General features: G+C 39.9%; 1 protein-coding gene across 5 annotated transcripts in view; it reads left to right on the top strand.

Annotated features, from left to right (window-relative positions):
* atrnl1b (attractin-like 1b) overlaps window positions 1-25,430 on the top strand; it is a 930,295-nt gene that overhangs the window by 231,121 nt on the left and 673,744 nt on the right. For all 5 annotated transcript variants that reach the window (XM_085994422.1, XM_085994421.1, XM_085994423.1 and 2 more), the window contains exons 17-19: window positions 3,053-3,241; window positions 11,700-11,918; window positions 17,282-17,419. In XM_085994422.1, coding sequence (XP_085850548.1) covers window positions 3,053-3,241; window positions 11,700-11,918; window positions 17,282-17,419 — 546 coding nt within the window. The remainder of the gene's footprint in view (window positions 1-3,052; window positions 3,242-11,699; window positions 11,919-17,281; window positions 17,420-25,430) is intronic.

Here is a 25,430-nt window from a genome sequence, read left to right as displayed (position 1 = left end):
TGAATTTTGAATAGCTCCAGTGTTTCAGCCTCTATAAAAGCAATAAAGAATTAAGTATAGTTCTGAAACACCATGAATTTGATAAATAGGATACTGCATTTTTTTAAATTTTTTTTTTTTTAGAGTAAGGGAAAGGCAAGAATATTTATACTGGTGGACTATCCCAGATATGTATTCCACTGATAAATATTCTTTATCGCTTCTCACTGTCTTCTGCGCATATTATTGAGACAAGTAGCATATCAAATTTTATGAGTATGTGGTAAGTAAAACTAGCGTTGAAGTTGCCTACATTACAATGGCAACTACACTTTAAAAGTACATCATTAGCTGTGAAGTGTTTGGGATGTCCTCCGGTTGTGAAAGATGCTTTATAAAGCAAGTTCTTTTTTTCCTAGTTTCCTCAAAATATTGTATACATATATATCTGTCTACTGATGTAATAAAAATGGTACGTATATATGCGATACCTGTCTCACACTTCAGGCAACACACTTCCTGTGTCACCTATTCTGTCACATGAAAGTACAGGTAAATGTAAACAAATTTATTCTAAGCAAATTTTTAGCAGCTGATTGGCATATATGCAAATTTCTTCAAAACAAGAGAAATGCAGTAATTGAAATGCATACAGAGAAACTGACCCACCAACACAAAGTATTAGTAAAGAAAATATATATATTTTTTAAAAACCACACATGAAAGAAACGCAGGCGTTTTATCCTGGGTTCCAACAGACAGCCTGCCGAGATCACAATCTTAAAACATTAGGTGCTTCCCAGCTGCAGACTGAAACTGATGAACACACTCTAATTTTGAATTTCCTTTACCAAAAAAAAATTAATTTCTTTAGCCTGTCTTTATTATCTAATAGTTTTACTTAGTGGCTTAAAGGGAGACAGTTCCATCTTGGCAGAATAATGCAACCGTCTTATCATACTTCAATACATATAAAAGAGCAACAAATCAACATTCTAACGATGAGCAGCGAGGACAGTTTACATCAAAGAAGAATGTACATTTATAGAGTGCCTTTCATATCCTCAGGACATCCCAGAGCACTTCACAGCCAATTAATTACATTTGAAGCGTTAGTCGCTGTTGTTTTGTAGGCAAACACAGCAGCGATTTATATGCACACAAGATCCCACAAACAACAATGAGAGGAATGACTAGCTAATCTACCTTTAGTGGTGCTTGTTGTGTAATAAATGTTGTCCAGAACATGGAGAACTCCTCAATTCTTCTTTGAATAGTGTGAGAGGATATTTATGTCCACCTGAGCTGGCAAACGGGGCTTTGGTTTCATGTTTCCTTCAGAAGACGGCACCGCTGACAATGTAGTAGAGAGAAACCTGTACAAAGGGACACTGCCCAAAAAATGGACACTTCTTGATAATCACAGATATCTTGCATTGTAGCAGATACAAGCTGCGCCTTGAAAGCATGGACACTCTCAAATTACGAACTATGGACATCCTTCAATGCCTCAAGTTTGTTTACAATTTAAAATGCGGGACACGCAGGTCAGCAGGAGGCGGCAGCGGGTGAAAGAAATGGCTTTTGTGGAATGGGGTGCTCTTTACCCAACATCCGTAGCGACAGAGAAACCGCTCTTGAATGCTTGCACAGCTCTATTCCGGGGACAGAGCCGTTTCTCTGTTGCTGTAGATGCTGGGTAAAGAACTCCCCAGTCGACAAAAGCCAGGAATTGCACCAGGCAACACGACATCTCACTCCCACCTGTATGTCAGGTACTGGTGAGCTGTTAACAACAACTCACTACCTATCCCCCAGCACATCAAACATTAGCAGCTGCAACACACAACAGATGGAGGGGTTCCTGGACAGGGGTCTGCAGGACATTAATCCTGCCCCACCCCCCCCCCCCCCCCCCCCCCTGCCAATTGGGCTAGGATCTCCCAGGTACTCCAGCCCTACAGCAGCCATCTTGCCCTGTGCAGGCTGACACGGTAGCAGATCCCATGCTCACGACACCCCTCCCTCAATGGGAAAGGACCATGGGGATGGCAAATGAACTGGGAAACCCAACAAGCAGAAATTGAACTGAACCCATATCCCGCTGACGGGGCTCCAGAATTAAGCGCAATCCCAGGTGAGGGTGAAAAATGGATGGTAGGAGCTATAGCCAATCCCGAGATATTTGGCTTGCTGTATATACAATGACCATATTTGGCTCATCTGGCTTGCTGTATATATAATGACCATATTTGGCTCATCTGACTTGCTCTATATACAATGACCATTTTGGGAAAAAAAAACACCTGATGCAAGTCTCTTGGGTGTCCCTAATTTACAGATTTCACTGTACTTTAAGTTCAGCACTGAACTCATTGACTTAATTTTCTTAAAAATCTCCATTACTGTGACCATATTGGAGACTTGTAGTTGTACTGCCAGAACACACTCAGACCAGGGGTTTCCCTTTTGTTAATGGTTAGCAAACTGGATTAAATTTGGACCATCAGAGGCAAAGGAAAGCATTTTTAAACTTTAAATATCAACAGTTTTGAGTTAGATTGAATAAAGCCTCAAGTTCTTGTAGCAGGATCTCGAGGCAATACATTTTTATTTGCAAAAGCCCCACTGTGGCTGATTTTTCTGTAATGAGTATATTGCCCTGCAATTATTAATAGGCACAGAGTATGATGACTGTTTAACTGTAATGGAAATTCAAACTGTCCAATTATATTGCCGAATCATTGGATTTAATGTCAGGTTAACCTGTTACCAGGCATTGGTTAAAATACAGGTTGTTAATAGATAGAATCCCAAAAACTCCTCTGCAAGTTCGTACATGCAAAATACTTTTATGGTCCAATACAATAGAATTTTCCACTAGGTTTGTGCAAATGGTCACGTATAAACGGATTACAGAAAAAAATTCAAACCATTTCTGTAACTGCATAAAGCCTTTGCGAACAGGGCCTGTATGGTATTAATTTGCATGAAAATAACATTTTAACTGAGAAGTGCTATGAATTATTATTTGACTAATTTTAAGTAAGAGACTTTTTGATTTCTTTTGCAGTCAGTCCAAATCAAAGTGCCAGACCGTGCAAGACTCCTTGCTCCCTCAGAACAACTTGTTCGAACTGCACAAGCCAAGGTGTGGAATGCATGTGGTGCAGCAGTGCTAGGCGTTGTGTGGATTCCAATACATACGTAATCTCTTTCCCATATGGACAATGCATGGAGTGGCAGACTGTGAGCTGTCTTTGTAAGTATTTGATTTTTTTTCTAAACTGGTGCAGAAAACCTCTCCTCCAGCTCAGCAAATGTATCCAATAATTAGCTAAAGTAGATGATCCTGGGTTGGGATACCACGATTGGCCTCAACCCCCTCAATTAGGATAAAAGTGACCAGCGTCACCACTCTTGTGAGCTATCCAGTAACCTGTGCTGGATGTTTGCAGATCAAACCCAGCTGTGATGGTAAAATAGCAATAGTCGCATGTGAAAAGTGGCCATCTGGAATGATGTACTAGAGGGTGCGTGTGTAACTGTAGTGCAGCGAAGAACCAACATGTTTAGGAAATGAAGAGGATAAAATTGGCAAGGGAACAAGAATGCATAACATAAGAAATGCTGGAGTAGGCCATATGGCCCCTTGAGCCTGCTCCGCCATTCAATAAGATCATGGCTGATCATCAACCTCCACTCCACTTTCCTGCCCGATCTCCATATCCCTTGATTCCCCTAGAGTTCAAAAATCTATCTATCGCAGCCTTGAATATACTCAAAGACTCAGCATTCACAGCCCTCTGGGGCAGAGAATTCCATAGATTCACAACCCTCTGAGTGAAGAAATTCCTCCTCATCTCGGGTCTTAAATGGCCTACCCATTATCCTGAGACCATGCCCCCTAGTTCTAGACACTCCAGCCAGGGGAAACAACCTCTCAGCATCTACCCTGTCAATCCCCTTCTGAATCTTGTATGTTTCAATGAGATCACCTCTCATTCTTCTAAACTCTAGAGAGTATAGGCCCATTCTACACAATCTCTCATCATAGGACAACCCTCTCATCCCAGGAATCAATCTAGTGAACCTTTGTTGCACCGCCTCCAAGGCAAGTATATCCTTCCTTATATAAGGTGACCAAAACTGTGCACAGTACTCCAGGTGTGGTCTCACCAAGGCTCTGTACAATTGTAGCAAGACTTCCTTACTCTTATACTCAACCCTTTTGCAATAAAGGCCAACATTTAATTTGCCTTCCTTATTGCTTGCTGTACCTGCTTGCTAGCTTTCTGTGTTTCTTGTACGAGGACACCCAAATCTCTCTGAGCACCAACATTTGAAAGTTTCTCACCATTTAAAAAATATTCTGTTTTTCTATTCTTCCTACCAAAGTGAATAATCTCACATTTCCCTACATTATACTCCATCTGCCACCTTACTGCCCACTCACTTAATCTATCTACAGGAAACTTTGTGCTATCCGGCGCCGACGGGACCGAGCTGTTGCCGTTCCCTCAAAACTGCTGGACACACCAGCGCTAATGTTGAAAGATACGGAAGCTTTTGAATTCCGTATCTGTCAACAAACCCTGTTGCTTAGCAACAGCTTCTAAACAGTCCAAGCGTCTCTGTAGCTTAGCAACAGCTTCAGCAGACCTTGCAGAGCTTGACTGTTGAGGAAAAAAAGCAACGAGAAGAAAAAAAAAACTAACTAAAACGGCTCCTGATTTTTGTCGGTGGCTCGAGCATTCCGGACAGTTAGCCTCCGGATAACACAGTTTCCTGTATATCCCTTTGCAGAGTCTTTGTGTACTCCTCACAGCTTACTGTCCCACCTAGCTTTGTATCGTCAGCAAACTTGGATACATTACACTTGGTCCCTTCATCTAGATCATTTAATATAGATTGTAAATAGCTGAGGCCCCAGCACTGACCCTTGTGGCACCCCACTAGTTATAGCCTGTCAACCTGAAAAAGACCAGTTTATCCCTACTCTCTGTTTCCTGTCCATTAACCAATCTTCTATCCTTGCTAATATATTAACCCCAAACCCATGAACCTTTATCATGTGTAATAACCTTTTATGTTGCACCTTATCGAATGCCTTTTGGAAATCCAAAAATACTACATCCACTGTTTCCCCTTTATCTACCCTGGTAGTAACATCCCCAAAAAACTCTAATAAATTTGTCAAACACAATTTCCCTTTCATAAAACCATGTTGACACTGCCTATTCATGTTATGATTTTCTAAATGTCCTGATACCACTTCCTTTAACAACGGATTCCAGCATTTTCCCGACGATTGATGTCAGGCTAACTGGCCTGTAGTTCCCGGTTTTCTCTCCCTCCTTTCTTGAATAGCGGCGTTACATTTTCTACCTTCCAGTCCGCTGGGACCATTCTAGAATCTAGGGAATTTTGGAAAATCAAAACCAGTGCATCCACTATCTCTGCAGCCACCTCTTTTAGAACCCTAGGATGTAAGCCGTCAGGTCCAGGGGATTTGTCGGCTTTTAGTCCCATTAGTTTCTCTACTTATATTAATTGCGTTAAGTTCCTCACCCTCATTAGACCCTTGGTTCCCCACCATTTTTGGTATGCTTTTTGTGTCATCTACTGTGAAGACTGATGTAAAATATTTGTTTAACGTTTCTGCCATTTCCTTATTCCCCATAAGAATTTCTCCTGTCTCAGCCTCGAAGGGACCAACAGTTACTTTTGCTACTCTCTTCCCTTTTACATACTTGTAAAAGCTCTTACAATCTGTTTTTATATTTCTTGCTAGTTTTCTCTCATTCTATTTTTTTCCCTTTTTATCAATTTTTTAGTCATCCTTTGCTGGTTTCTGAAACTCTCCCAATCCTCAGGCTTACTACTATTCTTCGCAACATTATAAGCTTCTTCTTTCAAACTAATGCTATCCTTAACTTTAGTTCACCACGGATGGATCACTTTTTTTTCCCCCGTGCAGTTTTTGTTTCTCAATGGAATGTATTTTTGTTGAGAATTATTAAATGTTTCTTTAAATGCTAGCCACTACTTATCTAGAAATCACAGCAAGAGTGATTTCTAGTTTCACAAAAGTCCAGAAACTAACTAAAGTTAGGTGCTTATATTGGCTTTTTATGTTTGTAAATATTTCTACAAACCAAAGGGGAGCCAAAAATTTTTTTAAAAATTGAGACAGATTTTGTATTTGTCCACTTTGTGTTTGGCTGTAGGATAAATAATGGTCAGTAGTAGCTTAGAATTTGTTATGTCGATCCTAAAACATCTGCCCATTAGACGTACTACATTATTACATCATTAAATGTAAGCAAAACTGAAGCCCGTTGGACAACTTCGAAGTCTTTTATGAGTTAAAGGCTGAGTACAGAATCTGATGCTTATTTTCTGAAGCAACATGAGAGAGAAATAAAGAGACCTTTTGGATTCACAGCCACCGAGTAGCACAATGTTTTATAACGGCGTGCTCAGAGGTTGTTATTTACTTAATTCCACAGACTACAAAATAATTCTATTACATTGGCTTAATGATATTATTGTCGATCACCACAGTTCATTGGATACCATAGAGATATATCTGAATGCCACTTTAAAAATTGTTTTCCAGCTAAACATTCAGCAGAATTTAATTTCGATGCTAGTAATGTTATTATGTGCTACCCAGTAGGTTATTAACCCTGAATAAAACTAGAAATTGAAGTGGATTGATGCCATGTTTCATGCCTGTGTGTATGACTTGCAACAGTGGCTATGCTTCTTCCAAACTGAAACATTAATAAAAACTGCAGACTTCTCGTGTGAATCTAGAATTTTGCATTTCAAGGCATCTTGTGTCTGTATAGCAAAGAAAAATAAATCAGGATTGGCCTAATCACTATCGAACTGTGGAATTTTACAGGACAGAAGGCCATTCATCTTATTGTGTCTGTGCTGAGTCTTGTTGGGGAAATCCAAAACTAATCCCACTGTCCCGCTCTTTCCCTATCGTCCTGTCTCCTCTGCCACTTAAAAATGTATCCAATTTTTCTCTTTAAAAACACAATGGTCTGTGCCGCAATCAATCCCTGTGGCAAAACATTCCTTCCTCCAATAAACCTCTGTTTATTTTTTTTTTAAAGAAGCTTTCTTTTCACTCTGTGACCATTTTAAATTGACCCAGGTCACTAACTGCCCAACCAGAGGAAATCGTCCATATTCACTCTAATAAAAGCTTTTGTGAAATTCTCTTTTAGCCTTTTTCTGCTCCAGGGTAAATTAGTCGCAATATCTTAAGTCTCAGCTCAGAATTATAATTTTGCATCCCTGGCACCATCCTGGTGAATGTATGCTATACACTCTCTTTGGCTTTGATGCTCTTTCTTTGAAGGGGCACCAGAACTGCACACAGTACTCTAACTGTGGCCTAACCAATGTTTAGTATAAATCTATTCTTGTACTCGCTGCTCCTACCTATAAGACCTCAAATGCTGTTGGCCTATCCATGGCTTTATCTGCTTGCACTTTCAGGGAGGAGCTGAATGCTAATGAGGCAAGTGTGTAGCTGCCCTTGACATCAAGGCAGTATTTGACTGAATATGATCCATTGCTAGGCCCAGGACTATGTTATACTTCTTTTTCTGCTTCTCTGTGCAACCGGGTATTCCTGAGTGCTTCCGCCACCACACCACCAGTGCTCTCCGTTCCCAGCCTCTTCCAGTGATCATTGTCCTTAGTCCCATTTTCCAGACTCCCCAGAATGCTCCCAAACCCTCGCCCTACTGAGTACTTAAAGGCTGCACTCGACTTGCCCTTAGCCTTGGGCCTCCCACACACCAAATCTAACCTCCTCTATGCCTTCCTGCCCTGAAGCTCCAACACCTTTTGTCCCAGTTAATCTCTCCGCTGCATGTATTTTGCCAGTTATCACGCAATCCCTCTAGGTTAGTATATGTTGGCTGGCATCTTCCCTTTCCTTGATGGTTTTAACAAAGGTACAACAGGGAAATTGACATCAGTGAAGGAACATTCGTGAGAGTCATAAGGCTGGATTTAAATTAGGTGGGTTATCATGGCATAAAAGTAATGCTGATTAGAAAAGAGAGATTGGGAAATATGGAATGAAAGGCAGAGTTCCTGATGAGTGTTAAAAAAACAGAACAGATACCACATGGAGAAAAATGTATGAGGCCATAGAGAGAGCATGAGGAAAGAAATACAGAGAACACACAAAAAGAAGGAAGCAGAGAAACCATTTGAGGAAGAGAGGCATAATTTTTATAATCAGTCAGCATAATCACAGGACATCAGCTAATATACACTGTGTATTGGAAATCAGGTTGAAACAGAAATAGGAGTCCTTGCACTTCACTTTTCGAAGTGGTTTGTGTTGTAAAATCTGTGACAGTTGCTTGCCTGCAAGCAATTGTTAATTGTACAATTAATAATAAGTCAGAGGTGACTTTTACATAGGTATTTCATGAAAACTATTTGCTTTTGTTATTCCTGTTAGGATTATGTTAAATAATTCTGTCACACATGTCTGAAGAGATTATTTCTCCAATCAATTAACTATCTTGTACCTTAATTTTCTGTTGTATTATTGTAATTTTCCTTCTCTTTGAAATAGTTTCTTGTTTCAAAGATTGAGGTGATTGATGGTCGTACCTAATGTGACTTGGTGTGCTACCTATAAGAAATTTGTAAATGAATGCAGTAAGGCTCTTGGATAGCACAGATTAAAACCATCTTTAAATGAACCGATAGAAAACCACATTTGATTACAACTTGTGACCTGTTAGAACACTTAATATTAATGTAACTCGGACAAGTTGTTAAATAAGCCACTGCGGTAAACTGCATGCTCAGCTCTTTGTGAGGTGTGGAGGACGGTGAAGTGAGTGCATCTGAAAAACTGTCCATTTAAATGTATTTTGGAAAAGATTAATGTTGAAATCCTTGTTTTCTCATCAAAAGACAGATCTTTTGTAATAAGTACCATAGTGACAGGGAACATTGTTGAAGTGTCACATGCCGACACATTGATGTGACATAGAATGGCCTTGTGTTGTAGATTTCTATTCTTTTAGATTTCCTGTTTTTCCGTCGAGCCTAATGTTTTTTGTTGTGACAGTCCTAAAATGACATGTAACTTTGAATCTTTTAAGAGTTAGAAAAATACCCTGTCCCCACAGTCTGTTGTGCAACTACAATTTAGAAGTAAGTTGTAAACATTTATTGCACAGCCAACTTGGACATTGTTTTAGAGCTTTAAGAATCCAAATATATTTGATCTAATTTGTGCCCTCAGGGTTGCTGATGTTTTTAGTATAATAGAAAATGAATTGGAAGAGGCTGCTTTGTTGAGAAACTTGGGGCCACAGAAGTAATACATTTAAACATTTAGATGTTTTTAGTACTAGATCTGCTGTCACAAAATGTAATTGTATTTGGAAATGGAGACCATAAGAGTCCATTTAATTGCTTAATAGAAAATGTTGCATCTTCATTTGAGTACACACTGACTTACTCCCCTTTTGCTTTGGAAATGTTTTAAAAGGGCACAGATGAAAAGGAAAGAGAGTTTTGTGTCGAAAAAATCCCATATTTGCCCAGAATTTGCTGCAAAAATGTCAATTTTATGGTGCACGCCGTTATTAATGCATAATAAAAAACGCAGCAAATTTGTGGCAAGGAAGAGATACGCAGTGAGTTGAGACTTGCCACAAATTGCTGGGCAAATTGTGCTGTCTCGCCGTTAGCCTTACAAAAAATGGAGCTCGCCATGAGTTTCAAGAAAGTGTTGCAAAGTAAGGACCCTATTAATAGCGCAATTTATGTTTCCGATGGCCTTACACTATGAAATCAGTTAGCAATTCATGATTGTTCTGCATGTGCCACATAAAGCACACAACCAGGATGGAAGTTAAACTGGGGAAATTATAAAAGGAAGTAAATCCCTCAGAAAATAAAATGCATTTGGCCATACAATAAATGATAGCAAATGAGCACAGATTGGAAAGTGCAAATGCCGCTGATTCCCAATAGACGGGGCTAGTAACTGGCTGGCAAAGCAAGAAATGTTTCTGCCCAGCAGAAAGGAAGGGCATCAAATTTGATTTGTTGTGAATTGCTATAAAATAGAAAGCTTTCGCATATAGGCAGGAGCTACCTTTGGTTCCTGAGCTTCATGAATTAAAAAAAAAACCTCTGAACCCTGGGCAGGTGGCTCTTGCATTTGTGTCATGTTCCATTGGCAAAAAAACTTCGAACTGTACATTTTCTTGCATGTAATTCAGTGATATTTTAATAAACTTTGTTTAAATAATCAGATGTCCAAGCTGTTACCAGAGCTTTTATTAAAATCCTTAAATTTCATTGGTTAAGGAGATAAACTGTTGGTCCCATCACTCATCAAGATGCCCCGTTGACCTTGCACTTCCATTTATTCGCACTTCCAGCAATTTACGACGTGAAATTCATTGGAGCTGAAGGATCAGTGAAAAAAATATCCAACTTGGGGCGCTCGCCGTGAGATACCCGGCTCCAGCAAATTCTGGGGCATTTTTGATGACAAAAATAATCCATTGCCTCACTTTGTAAAGAGATTGGTCCCCATATGCTACCCTCAAGCAGCGTGTGGTACAGTGTTATTACAATAAGATTGTGCTAGGTTAAATGGTTGCATCTTTTAAAGGATTAAACAAGTATCGAACACTGAAAAATCCCAGTATTTAATAATTAGAAGTAATTCAAAGGGAGTATGACGTAACAAAAGGCCAAATTGATTTCATTGACCTCAAGTGCCTTGATTGGGTAACTACCTCTGGAATCTGGCAAAGCAGACCAAGTAATTCAGAACAGTTCATTTACTGTTGCTTAAATATATGTCATTGTCTGCACTCAAATAAAATCAGTTGCAATCCCAATTTTCTGCAATTAGAATGCCATACATTTCATACCAGTGGTGTCTAATAGCACATTTGTACTGCATGAATTAATTCACTTTTAGTTCACTAGATTATTTTATGTTTTGTCATGGGTGGACACAGTGATAGCTGATACAATCACCTTGAACATCTGCATTTTCTCCTAAATTAACCTCTTTTTCTTTCCTGGTTCTAAAGTTTACCATTTCTGTTTTGTTGCTCAGATTGGTTTAACATGATTTGTTGACATATGCCTTTCATCACAAATTGAATGCTAATGCTGATTTATTAAAGCTGGCTTTCTAAAATATTACTGTTTGTGTGATGTACAACGTGAGAATAAGTGCTGACACCAAAGCTGATGCTGGAGGAAGTACAATTGGATTTTCTATTCTTGAGAATGCATTTAGTGAGAAATTTAACTGTAGGATTGCCTGTAGATTATTATGTCTGAAAGATCTCCCGACAGCACTGAAAATGTAGAGATCTATTGTAGAATGACCATGGAAAGGAGTACTCCGAGACCAGGGATGCTGTCAGTACAAAATGGATTTATGAAACTTACACAAAATGTCCAATAAGTTACTAAACTATTATTGTATAACAAAATTTCACTTTACAGTTCACTCCCTGCTGAGTTGACAAAATATTTTATCTGATGAGGATTCATTTGAACTTAGTATTTGAGAACTTTCGTACAACAGGTGACGCAACTGCATCTAAATGCTATGTGTGAATTTTTGATATGAATTAAGATTTAATGTAATCATTGTTTTTCCCTGTATTTTTCTTTTTGCACAGCTCAAAATTGTTCTGGACTTCGTACATGTGAGCAGTGTTTGGAACACCCTGGTTGTGGTTGGTGCAATGACCCCACTAATACAGGAAAGGGACAATGTATAGAAGGCTCTTCAAGAGGACCAATGAATTCTGCTGGGAAGAATACCCAAGAAATGACACTTGATACAGGTCTTTGTCCAAAAGACAAAAACAATGAATGGGCTTTCATTCAGTGCCCAGGTAGGCATTATTGCTGCACCACTAATCTGTAGCTTTATGTTAGCTAAGGTACTTAAAGAACACAGTATTAAAATAGTTAATTATAAAAACAGCCAAGGGAATTTTAAACAATATTATAGGTGCTACTAATGTTAGACAAGCACAACCTAAATTTTAGTTCACCATATTAGTGTAAATGTTCATGTTCCGATATCAATACAGCAATTTCTGCAATTATATATGAAATGACCTGGCGTGAATTAAATACTTGCGTGTTCTGAATTGGCTTTCATCCAATTTGCACACAGCTAATGCATGTGGAAACCCAAACTAATGAGAATTGTATGTGTAATTCTTTGACAGATTTTGTCTGATAACGCTCCTATGAAGCGCCTTGGGATGATTCTACAACATTAAAGACGCTATATAAATGAAACTTGTTGACAGTCCAATTGTTTTTTTAATGCAGAACTTTGGCTTATTTTCTTTGAAAAAAAATGTCTGCCATGTCCAATTCAGAAGATTGATGATGATGATGAACATTAGGGGTGCTTGGCCCTCAGTATTAACTCACTTTTCCAAAATTGTGTGCCATTGGAAATTTATCCATGCCAGTCACAAGTGCAGATTTCCAGATAGTTTTGTGGAGATGCTCCCCTGTACATCTGTAATTTACTTTATTGCATAGGGGGCGATCCAAATGGCAGGTTTCCACTGAGGGGAAAATTCAGTAACTTAAATAAAGACTATTTTCCAATATTTTATAGATGGAAACTGCACGGTGGCCATTTTTATATGGGAGAAAATCACTGCATAGAAATATGAGCCAGCTACAGGAGGGGGGGACAGTTGTAGTTTTAGGCATGTGGGGTTCAGGAGTGAAGTCTGACCAAAGATTTGGTGTCTATAAAATTGCTAAATTCAAAGTTTGTTAACTGCCTCAGACAATGGTCCAGGCTTTTTTTCCATTTTGGGAGTTGACAGCAGCAACAATCCATTGAACAACAGTTCAAGATTAAAGGGCTACCATGCACTACATGCAGCAAATAAGCGATACAACTCTAACACTGTGAATAAGCTCCATCCCATACACTAGGGAAGGAGAACCAGAGCTATATGTATTAATTGACAGCTTTGAGATCTCCTTTTCCTACAGCTGTAAAAAGAGGAATGGGAACTATTCATTGAGGATTTCTGTGGTGAAATTGGAGATGGTATTATAATCCTCTTTAACTGGCCCATTTTATGGGATGTGTCAATCATTCCATGTTGTTCCACTAATCAACAGGACTTGGTGCCTTAAAATTGGATTACGTCAATGGCTCCTATACTGAAGAGGGTCCAACAGCCTGCCTCTTAGCAGGTTCAGTTGCACCTGAGTAAATGAGAGTCAGTTCAATATTTGTCTTAGCAATGTCCCATTTGAAAAGATGAGGGTTAATAAGAAACAGTCAACGCAGATTTTTAAAGGGCTGGTCATTCTAACTTACACAAATTCTTGAAGGAAATTGACAGTGAATTCAGCAAATGTATATTTCAATTTTTAAAACCACACAAAAGATATGTTCTGAATATTAAGGCCCATGACATTAAAGGTAAAACAATAGCAGGGATAGAATAATGCTTGAAGGGTATAAAGCTAAAAATAGGACAAAATTAATGATTATCTACATTGGTAGGTTATAACTAATGGTGTACCCTAGCAATCTGTGTTGGAACCTCTGTACTCTATATACATGGACAATTCAGACATGTGCACAGAGGGAATAATATCAATGTTGGCTGATGCTATCATTCTGGCAAGCTGTGAGGAAGGAGGTGGGAGACTCGGAGGACAGACAGCTTAAGGGAGTTCGTAGATATATGGCAAATACAGTTCAGTGTAGATACATGTTAGCTAGCACATTTTGAGGGAAAAGAACAGATAATAAAAATTACTTCTAAATGGTAGAATTCTCAATGGAATGGAGGAACAGAATAATACACAATGTTTAAAGCAAGATTGCAAGTGGAAAATGTTATAGGAAGGACAAACAAGATTCTGAGTTGAAATATGGGTACATTGAATACAAAAATAAGGAGGTGGTAAATCGGACAACAATCTGGATAGGTCATAGTTGCAGTACTGTGCGCAGTTTTGGCCGTTCCATTATAGATGGGATGTTGGAACCATGAATAAAATACAAAATAGATTCAGGGCTGATATCAGGGATGGGAAGATATAATTCTGATGAGAGAATTGGAAAAACTATTAACTGTACTCACTGGAGCAGAGAAAGATGAGGGGGAATCTAATAGAAGTGTTCAACATTTTTTAAAGAGGACGACATATGGCGTAATATTATTTCACTGTCTGCTCATCAGCATTAGGAATACTACTAGAAGCATAAAGAGCGAGTTTAGAAGAATTTATTCTTGCAAAATGTTATTCGTAAATGGAATGTAGCACCACAAGTGGCTTTTGAAGCTGAGTCGATCACAACATTTTGAAGCAATTACGTAAAAAAATGAAAAATACAAATATTTACTATGTAGGGCATGGAGAAGGAGCAGGGGAATGCAAGTGAATAGCTCTGAGATGGAGAGAGCACAGTGCTGGCATGATGGCCTAATTATGGCCTTTTTGCTGAAATGTTTTTCTTTTCTGCCTTTGATTAATTTTTGGATCAGGCCTTAGGAAACCTTTTGTCTACAAAAGTATTATCACTGACCATTTGGGCAGTTGTGGCATAGGATACAGTAAGGAGATCGGAAAGAGAAATTCACACTGCAAACTGATGCAGGAGTGATGCACGTATCGATTCAAGGACAGAACACATTTTTGTGAACCTTTTTTTTTCCTATTTCTTGTATCAACATCTTGGACCATGAATGCAGTTAGACAATCTGCTTCCAGGCTAACACTCTGTAACTGACTGTTGTGAGGTATACAAGAACAGCCCGCACAACTCCCTTTGTGCCTTTTCTTTCCCTCTTTGAATTTCCCCTCTCTCTTTCTTTGAGGAATCTCTGGGCTTCTGTTTGGTAACCTGGCACTCACTGCGATGTGGTTCAGAACAGAACTCATGGGGAAATTACAGACAGTCACCTGCTTTCTAACACTCCGTAGCACAGTGTTCAGGGATCCATTTCACTCTGCCAATTAGTCATACCATTTGTGGCGTTCACACAATGAACACCATTGTTATATTGTACTATTACTGTAAACTGCAGAAAACCGTCCAACCATTTAATTCCATAAAATCCTTGCAGCATAGCTGTACTTGTACCCATCTATTGCTCCCAGTATCGCCCATGACAACGTGAGTTGGAACAAGCGCTTACCCGCAGAGAAAATTGGAGAACGAGTCACTCTAGGGCAATCTTGTGCATCTCCTAGCAGCTGGTTATAGAGTGGTATTGGCAGAGATCTGCGATCAGCAAGAGTTGACACTCAGCAAGCCAGATGCTTTTTAATAAGATCAAAATAAAAGGGTATTGCTCCTTGTACATTTTTTGACAGGTGAGGAGCTAAATTATCTCTCTTCCTGCTTAACTAATGGGACTATAACTTTTGTTTTACTAAATGTTTGGGAGGGAGTAACTGCCCATTAAATAAGGTTTCAATTTTGTTTAAGCACAATATAATGGATATTATATATGTTCAATTTTACCCTGTTAAATACCCAGCGTATTACAAATTCTGGACATTGTTTTCAGAAGGCAGGTTTAAATCTTTCCTCCTTTTATCCAAGGTTATATTTATGCGGTACAATTTTTTGCAGAAATCCACAAAGACAAAAGTTGAGCATATTCAGGACTGAGAGCGATAGATTTTTGGACACTGAAGGAATCGAGGGATATGGGGATGGTGGGGGGAAAAGTGGAGTGGAGGTAAAAGATCAGCCATGATCTTACTGAACAGCAGAGCAGGCTTGAGGGGCTGTAGGGCCTACTGCTCATATTTCTTATGTTCCAGGAGATAATTAAAAAAAACCAACTCTGTGCATTGTTGCACCAGACAAAACACCTTATGCAAATTATTTTACACTGAGGCATTCTGTGCATTCATAGGTTGACTGTCATTTTGTTTAAAGTCATTACAGAGAAGAAGTGACGTGTTTTGTTTCATGTAATTTATCCTCATGTCTTTAAGTTGTCAATAAATGTTCTTGTTAGTACTCCATACTTTGAAAAATAGTTGGTAGCATGGAGGATTTTGTCATTTATCTATGTCTCAAAGCTATGCAGTTTCCATACTTTTTCCCTCTTCATGTCTAACCAGCTTTATTTGGCTCTTTATTGCTGGGGATTAAGAAAGAAAGAAAGACTTGCATTTATATAGCGCCTTTCACGATGACCGGATGTCTCAAAGCGCTTTACAGCCAATTAAGTACTTTTGAAGTGGCGTCGCTGTTGTAATGTGGGAAACGTGGCAACCAATTTGTGCACAGCAAGCTCCCACAAACAGCAATGTGATAATGACCAGATAATCTGTTTTGTTATGTTGGTTGAGGGATAAGTACTGGCCAGGACACCGGGGATAACTCCCCTGCTCCTCTTCGAAATAGTGCCATGGGATCTTTTACGCCCACCTAAGAGAGCAAACGGGGCCTCGGTTTAATGTCTCATCCGAAAGACGGCACCTCTGACAGTGCAGCACTCCCTCAGCACTGCACTGGAGTGTCAGCCTAGCTTTATATGCTCAAGTCTCTGGAGTGGGACTTGAACCCACAACCTTTTGACTCGGAGGCGAGTGTGCTGCCCACTGAGCCACAGCTGACAAAAGGGAGCAATTGCCAAATGAGCTACATCATCTCCTTTATTGCTGGATGTTGTAGCAATGCGGAATGTTTGGGAATACGTTTGCTATTTACACAAAGTGTTGGAAATGAGATTGAAATTTTATTTAAAAAGTCCACCTTGGCCTCTGTCTTCTCTCTCCTAGAGGAAAAAATCAGCCAAGGTTCACACTCCTGATCATTGTCGTTCATTTATGTAGATTTCCAGTTTGGAACTGGAAAGAAGTGGCTTCTAGTTTTCGGTCTTTGTTTGCCTTGAGACCTTGACTGCACCCCACCCCACCTGACTCCTTGCTGAAGCTGCGCAGGTTGTGTTTTGCCAGATTATTGCCATTGATAATACTTAAATTTACTGCTGATAACCAATTCTGTTATTTCACCTGCTACTGATGAGACTAATGGGTCTGTGTTTGCCTGAGCCTATTTTATCAACTTTGACCACTTTAGCTGGTTACCAGTCTAACACAGTTTCCCAAGCATTCACTGATTCTCTTATGATCATTAGCACCTCACAAATCTCGTCCCATGTGCCTCTTTGTATTTGTTGTTTTGAGCCTACCTGACCTATCTTAGGACCTCAACTTACATATGTTCTTTTTGCAGCATGTCAATGTAATGGACACAGCACATGCATCAATGGCAGCATTTGTGAACAATGCAAGAACCTCACTGTTGGAAGACAATGTGAAGCTTGCATGCAGGGATACTATGGAGATCCAACTAATGGTGGCAGATGCCAATGTAAGTACTGATGCAAATATAGTGCAATGCCTAATATGAAAATACTGGTACAAATTTTAGATACACTTTTTTAATCTTAGGTTTGTGACAGACTGAAGTTTTGTCTTGTTTAATATTGCTAGAATTCCTAACTTTTTTAATAAGTTTGTGATTTGGTTGTGGTTAATTTGATTATTGATTGCTGGAAGCGGCCTGTTTATACAGGAAAAACACGCATTATCTATCTCGTGTGCTCATGCAACATCCACAGTGGATGAATCACCTCTGTTGTTTGGCCATGTCTTGAAAAGAAGGGCTGGCCAGCCCATCAGGAGAAAGGCCATGATTTTCTACGTGAGTGTTGCTTTATTTCACGGGTGTAAACATTATATCATGAAAACCTGTCGGGCATTTTCTGTGCAATCTATTTTTAATTGACATTTTTATTTAATTGTGGAAGATGCTTTTCATCCTCCTTTGTCTACATTTGGACATTGAAGCAAGTGGCATGTGCCAAGGTGTCTTCAGTGAATCTCTGCTTAGGAAGGCAACTAATGAGTTTAGCGATGGTGGAACCATCTTTGAATGTTTGATTTCACGTAGCAACTTTGCATGCCAGACATTGGTCCAAAGTAAGAGTGTAATGCTAGACAGAACTGCTAGAGCCATGAGATGTTCTGATACTTTGAAACCGGAACTGTGAGTTAACTAAGCCATTGCAATCTAGTGAATTCTACTCTGTTTTGCTCTTGCTTCTGTTTAATTTTCCTCCTTAATAGATATAATTTAGAGTTTGTAGCCTGAGATATTTGGTCTATCAGAATGCATGACTGTCAGTTGGAGAGATCAGAAGTTTATACTGATGACCCATACTATTCCCAACTGATAACCCATACTACTTCCAGTGCATATCTAATCAGAAGAAAGGCAACTATCCTAGACTTTATGCATAATGTCAGATTTTGAAAGACAAGGCGTGGAACTGGACCTTTGTGTTGCACACAAGAAAAAGTTTCTGGCGTGTGCCTCAATTGTACCGATGTTGACTGAAATAGCCATGTGAAAGTCCTGGGACTAAGAAATTGAAGATTTTTTTTTCTGTAGTAAATGTGCTCAAGCTTTTAACAAGAATTGATATTTATCATTTTACTAAATGGCATTACCTAGCTTTATCTTGTGCAAATAATGTAAAGATGAAAGTGCCTTCAGTAATGTGTAATGGCCTCTAAAATATTTCAAGGTCTACAGATTCATTTTTACTTTAGCTGAGTTACTTTGTAAAACCAACCTATAGTCAGATTTTTTTAAATTCCTGAATGCTACCATTCAATACAACACCAGAGCTGTGTAAATCTTCACTTTTTAGATATTTAACAAAGTTGCTTAGTCTTTATTCATTCCACAATTAAATCAGGTTACCAATACAACTATTGTCTTCATACCGAGTTCAAAATTTGATTTGAGTAATGAACTTCTAAGTTGGAAGCTTTTTTTTTGTGAATATTGTCACTAAAGTAAAAAAAAAAAGACAGACTTGCATTTATATAGCGCCTTTCATGACCACCGGACACCTCAAAGCGCTTTACAGCCAATTAAGTACTTTTGAAGTGGAATCACTCTTGTAATGAAGTAAAAACTTGCTGTCTTATGCAGAAAATAACACAGATTTATGATATCGCAGTAATTTACCTGAATTCTCCCATAAGGTTTTTAAAAATTGCTTAAGTGGGTTGTTCTCATAAAGAGATTGTTACTGATTTTAGAAGTACAACTGAGGAAAGCAAACAGACCGGTTGCGTGAATTGCTAAACTTTTGAGGGTTACAAAATTTGTTGAGTAGGTTTTTCTGATGCTGCCTCATGTCAGGAATTTTGGCTTTGAGGGATAAAAATGTGTGAAACTTAACTCCTCTCTGTGCATAACGCAGAATGTGTAATCGTTTCAACTAACTTGAATTTTAAAATTGGCTCAAATTTACTTCAGTGCATGAAGTGTTAAATTAAAATTTACCACTAATTTTGGTATCTGTCATTTCTAATATCCTGCACCTGAATCTGCAGTCTCAGGAAAAACAATATGCAGAGCTTCTATAGTGCACTATTATTGAATAATCCAAAAGGCTGGTTTGTGGTGCAAATGGTGTTTAAACAATACAATACTGTTTTCAGTTTTGTCTCGGCTCTAATATCTGAAACACTTTGGGAACACAATAGTTATTAAATGCACTGTACAACTGCGTTTGAATTATACTTTAGAAGATAAGATTTATAATATCTACTATCGACAGTTGGCCACTGAATTGTGTTTTATGATGCCTTAAATAATTTCAAATAGTTCTCCTATTTCCTGAAGATGTCAGATGGTTTTAGTGCTGTCAATAATAAAATGCTGGTGCTTTGATTTAATGAAGCAGTTTTATTCTTCTGGGATGCATTTAGTTTCACAACCAAGTAGGCATTGTATTTTTTTTTTTAATTTAGGAAGTGGAGGGGAAGTAGGTGCGGTCTTGATGAAGCCTGAATCGCATCATGTCTTTTTGAGGTTGCTTAATGATTTCTTAAAAACAGAATCACATTAACGAGTTTGCTCTGCATAATATTAATATGTATTTAATACTGTAACATGCATTCAGCTCTCTGTTGATTTAAAGGCTTTGTTCACACCAAATGAAATAAATTGTTTTGTTTTTTAGCATAGTTTTATTTAAAATATATATCTGTAATCCACAAACTCCAGTTCTCCTCTGTAACTCGGTTGTTGCAGCTGAGTCAGCATTTCTGGGGATTGAGGAAACTGTGACTTTTAGGATTTTTTACATACACAATAATGTACTGTGGCACTAAGAATACCTTCCAGACTTGCCATTAATGTCCAGGCCCACTGCTGGGCCATCCAGTCACAGTGTCCTCAGCGCCACTACCATTAGTGGCCATTTTGTTCTGTGTGCACAATCATAGCCATTCTCAACACAATATACAAATTAACTGCATAAAATGTGTTGAATATATTTCGTGATGATGTGTGGACAATGTCCACAGTGCTTTCCCTTTGTGCTGGTTGTTTGTGTGTGATGTGCGCCACTTGACTCACAACTTTTAAATGATTCCTTTGTGGAAGGATGCTGGATGACAGCAGGTTTTCACTGGTAGCCCTAGTTCTGCTTGGACATTCATAATGAGGGTCTTGCATATGAGTCAGCAAAGTGTGGTCGCTGGCTGATGTTGCCTGCTTGGTGAACCAAGTGCTTTTGAGGATCAGTCTCAAAATCTTTGCCTCCCCTCCCTGAGTCCTGGCAGTAGAAATTGCAGCACCTCACTATTAAATCTGCTTTCTCTCTTGTAACATCTAATTATACAGCAATTTTGCCCAATCGACATCTGTGCTTGCCTTCACACTACTAGTTCAGTTATTTCAATGTCTCATTCACAGCTGGTTAAGATGATTAGTGCTTCTCCTTTTTCATTATCTGGTCCACTGTGCAAGAAGCTACAGACTCAAAACAACAAAACTGTGTAAACTTCTTTTGAAGAAAAAAGGAAAAAACATTTAGGTATCCTATCTGTAACAACTTAAACATTGCTTTCCTAAACCTTTCTTCCCAGTTCCAGATTTAGCCTCAAGCCATCTCGCATGATGAGGATATACTGGTGCAGAAGGAAGTGTGACTGCAGCAGGCGATAGCTTATTTACAGAATGAAATAGGTTACGTGCTCAGAGTAAAACAGAAAGTGTTTGAAGCCATCACAGCAGCCAGACTACCCCAGGCTTTTTATGCAAGATCAAATAAAAGCGGTTTGCCATCTGCTGTCGAAGCCAAAATAAAGAATCCATTATGTGGTAAATCTGAAGGCTTTTTTCTTAGCTCCAGAGTTTGCAAGGTTAAGGTCTAAAATCTAGCTTTACCTTTGTACTTACAGTGGCTGTATTGGTCTTTCATAATCATAGAATCACAGAAAAATTAGACAGCGAAGGAGGCTATTTGGCCCATCGCGTCTGCGCTGGTCGGAAAAGAGCTAAACCAGCTGAATCCCACCTTCCAGCACTCGGTCCGTAGCCCTGTGGGTTACGGCTCTTCACGTGCATATCCAAGTACTTTTTAAATGTGATGAGGGATTCTGCCTCTACCACCCTTTCAGGCAGTGAGTTCCAGACCCCCACCATTCTCTGGGTGAAATTTTTTTCCTCATCTCCCTTCTAATAGAGTCATAGAGTTATACAGCACAGAAAGAGGCCCTTCGGCCCATCGCGTCCACGCCGGCCATCAAGCCCTGTCTAATCTAATCCCATTTTCCAGCATTTGGTCCGTAGCCTTGTATGCTATGGCATTTCAAGTGCTCATCCAAATGCTTCTTGAATGTTGTGAGGGTTCCTGCCTCTACCACCCTTTCAGGCAGTGAGTTCCAGATTCCAACCACCCTCTGGGTGAAAAAGATTTTCCTCAAATCCCCTCTAAACCTCCTGCCCCTTACCTTGAATCTATGCCCCCTTGTTATTGACCCCTCTACTAAGGGGAAAAGTTCCTTTCTATCCACCCTATCTGTGCCCCTCATAATTTTGTATACCTCAATCAGGTCCCCCCTCAGCCTTCTCTGCTCCAAGGAAAACAACCCCAACCTGTCCGGTCTTTCTTCATAGCTGAAGCGCTCCAGCCCAGGTAACATCCTGGTAAATCTCCTCTGCACCCTCTCCAAAGCAATCACATCCTTTCTATAGTGTGCGACCAGAACTGCAGCTGTGGCCTTACCAGCGTTTTGTACAGCTCCATCATAACCTCCCTGCTCTTGCCTTCATTAGCCGAGGCATAGAATATAAGTATCCCATATGCCTTTTTAACCACCTTATCCACCTGTTCTGCTGCCTTCAGGGATCTATGTACATGCACACCAAGGTCCCTCTGATCCTCTGTCTTTCCTAGGGTCTTACCATTCATTGTGTATTCCCTTGCCTTGTTGCCCCTCCCCAAATGCATTACAGGAAACTTTGTGCTATCCGGCACCAACGGGACCGAGCTGTTGCCGTTCCCTCAAAACTGCTGGACACACCAGCGTTAATGTTGAAGCATACGGAGCTTTTCATCTCCGTATCTGACAACAAACACTGTTGCTTAGCAACAGCTTCTAAACAGTCAGCCCGTACCTTGGAAGTGTCTCTCTGAAGCTGTTGCTAAGCTACAGAGACTTTGCAGAGCCTGACTGTTGAAAAAAAAACACGAGAAGAAAAAACACGAGAAGAAAAAAAACCTAACAAAACGGCTCCTGATTTTTGCCGGTGGCTCGAGCTTGCCGGACATTTAGCCTCCGGATAACACACAGTTTCCTGTACCTCACACTTTTCCGGATTGAATTCCATTTGCCACTTTTCTGCCCAACTGACCAGTTCATCGATATCTTCCTGCAGTCTAAAGCTTTCCTCCTCACTGTCAACCACACAGCCAATTTTTGTATCATCTGCAAATGTCTTTATTATGCCACCTACATTTAAGACTAAATTATTAATATATACTGCAAAATGCCTCCATTAGAAATACCTAACATTTCCTGTTGGCAAAGTTTATGAAAGTGGTGTTCAAAAATATTCTTAAGGCTATGACTCCCATGAAGAAGTTGAATTTAGAGCTACAGGAACTGCTGTAAGGGTGGGAGAAATCTCTCAACTTTTCTGCATAGTGTTATAGATTTTGCGTTTGTATTACCCGCCCACTTGACATTAGATGTTGTGACTCAGTGGAAATGGTAAGAAAGTGGAGTGATTGTAATGCTTAAAGCAAAACTATTGAAGCATAAGCTTTTAAAGATATGAAATGCTGTGACTTGGAAACCAAACTTGATCTTCGTTTTGAAATGCCTCAGTTTTCCCTTTGCTTTATCGAAGTAACTGAGGTACTAAAAAGCACTTTCTTCAAGTAAATTTGTGACCTGTGGTGTTGCACGTGATAAGTTGGAGGATATGTCAAAAGGAAGTCATGATCACACTGCATGGGGCTCAGTCAGATGACATCTTGAGTACTATCTGGTCACTGCGACACAAGGGAGGCATTTGAACATTATAGACAGTGCAGAGAAGAGCAATGGGGCTGATGCTTCATGTTCGAGATCTGAGGAAAGACTGGAAAAATGTTAACTTTTCAATGCTGAAAGGCAGCTGAGAGGTGATCTTGGAGTTATGTAAAGACGGTTAAAAAAAATATGGAAAAGGTAAACCCGGGACATTAATTTGCATTAAATTTTAAGAGTGGGACAGGGGGCCACAAGTTCACAGTAGCAAAAGACAACGTTTGGATTAATCAAGAAGTTCTTCTTCACATGAGTGATTAATACATGGAATGAAGCCCTGAGTAGAGACAAAATGCTGGAATCATTTAAGAATTAATTGGATGTTACAATGGGGAGACTTTGGTGCTATCGTGGATGGATGTAGTAAGGTGGGCAGAATGACCCTGCTCATCCATAATTATCTTATGATCTTTTGATGTGGTTAGGAACCTGATGGGAAAACAGTTAAGTGAAAAAATATGTTGAAGGTGGGGGCCCAAAGATGGGAGAAAATAACAGTGGCTGAAGATAAACATGAAAGTCCATGTTTGAATCCTTTCAATCAGGTTTCCGCTCCGCCACAGTACCGAAAAGGCGCTGGCATCCTATGTGACTGTGACTCTGGTAAACTGTCCCTTCTCGACTTGCCTTTGACAAAGTTGACCACACCATCCTCCTCCGTCGCCCTGGTTCCTTTCTTATCGATTCAATCGTAGCCAGAGAATCACTTTTTAAAAAATTCATTCATGGGATGTGGGTGTCGCTGGCAAGGCCAACATTTATTGCCCATCCCTAATTGCCCTTGAGAAGCTGGTGGTGAGCCGCCTTCTTGAACCGCTGCAGTCCATCTTTGTAGTGGTTTCGTACAACGGAGTGGCTTGCTAGGCCATTTCAGAGGGCAGTTAAGAGTCAACCACATTGCTGTGGGGTCTGGAGTCACATATAGGCCAGACCAGGTAAGGACGGCAGATTTCCTTCTGCTAAAGGACATTCGTGAATGAGATGGGTTTTTACGACAATCCGGTAGTTTCGTGGTCACCATTACTGATACTAGCTTTTTAGTCCAGATTTATTTAATAACCAAATTTAAATTCCCCAGCTGCCATGGTGGGATTTGAACTCATGTCCCTGGATCATTAGTCCAGGCCTCTGCATTACTAGTCCAGTAACATAACCACTATGCTACCATACCCAATAATGGCTTCTCTACCCACTCTTGTACTTTTACCTCTGGTGTCTCCCAAGGATCTATCCTTGGTCCACTCCTATTTCTCATCTACATGCTGCCCCTCGACGACATCATCTGAAAACTGTCAGTTTCCACATGTACGCTGATGACACCCAACTCTACCTCGCCGCCACCTCGCTCGACCCCCTCCACTGTCTCTAAATTGTCTGACATCCAGTACTGGTTGAGCAGAAATTACCTCCAACTAAGTATTGGGAAGACCAAAGCCATTGTCTTCGGTGTCCACCACAAACTCCGTTCCCTAGCCATTGGCTCCATCCCTCTCCCTAGCAACAGTCCGAGGCTGAACCAGACTGTTTGCAACCTCGGTGTCATATTTGACCCCGAGATGCGCTTCCGACCACATATCCATGGCATAACTAAGACCTCCTATTTTCACCTCTCCAACATCGCCCGATACCGCCACTGCCTCAGGCTGTGCAGGCAGAATATTTTTTAAAGTTGGGGACAGAGGCAGGCTGGGAATATATGTGTTGTGATAACTAGGGGGATGGAGGAAGATGCACTACGGGTAAACATTTAAGAGTTGGGGTCGGGGATGGGAAACTCCATGGTGTGGGAAGGCCTACGTTTATTTACTGGGTGTGGGGCTTGGACGAGCCCACAGGGTAGTGAGGCAAACCACTTTTGAAGAGCCGGGAAGGCCAGCAGGCCCATGACTTGGGCCAAAGAGGTCAAAACTTTGTAAAGGTGGGGTTGGGGTATGGACTGGGGCTTGGAGGAATCTGTAGAGTGAAGAGGTTGAGAGTTT

This window comes from Somniosus microcephalus, chromosome 8 (genome assembly GCF_052327205.1).
Source record: "Somniosus microcephalus isolate GS21.2 chromosome 8, FLI_Smic_1.0, whole genome shotgun sequence".
NCBI lineage: Eukaryota > Metazoa > Chordata > Chondrichthyes > Squaliformes > Somniosidae > Somniosus > Somniosus microcephalus.
The sequence above is the reverse complement of the archived record's forward strand: the minus strand, read 5'-3'. Positions and strand labels throughout refer to the sequence as shown.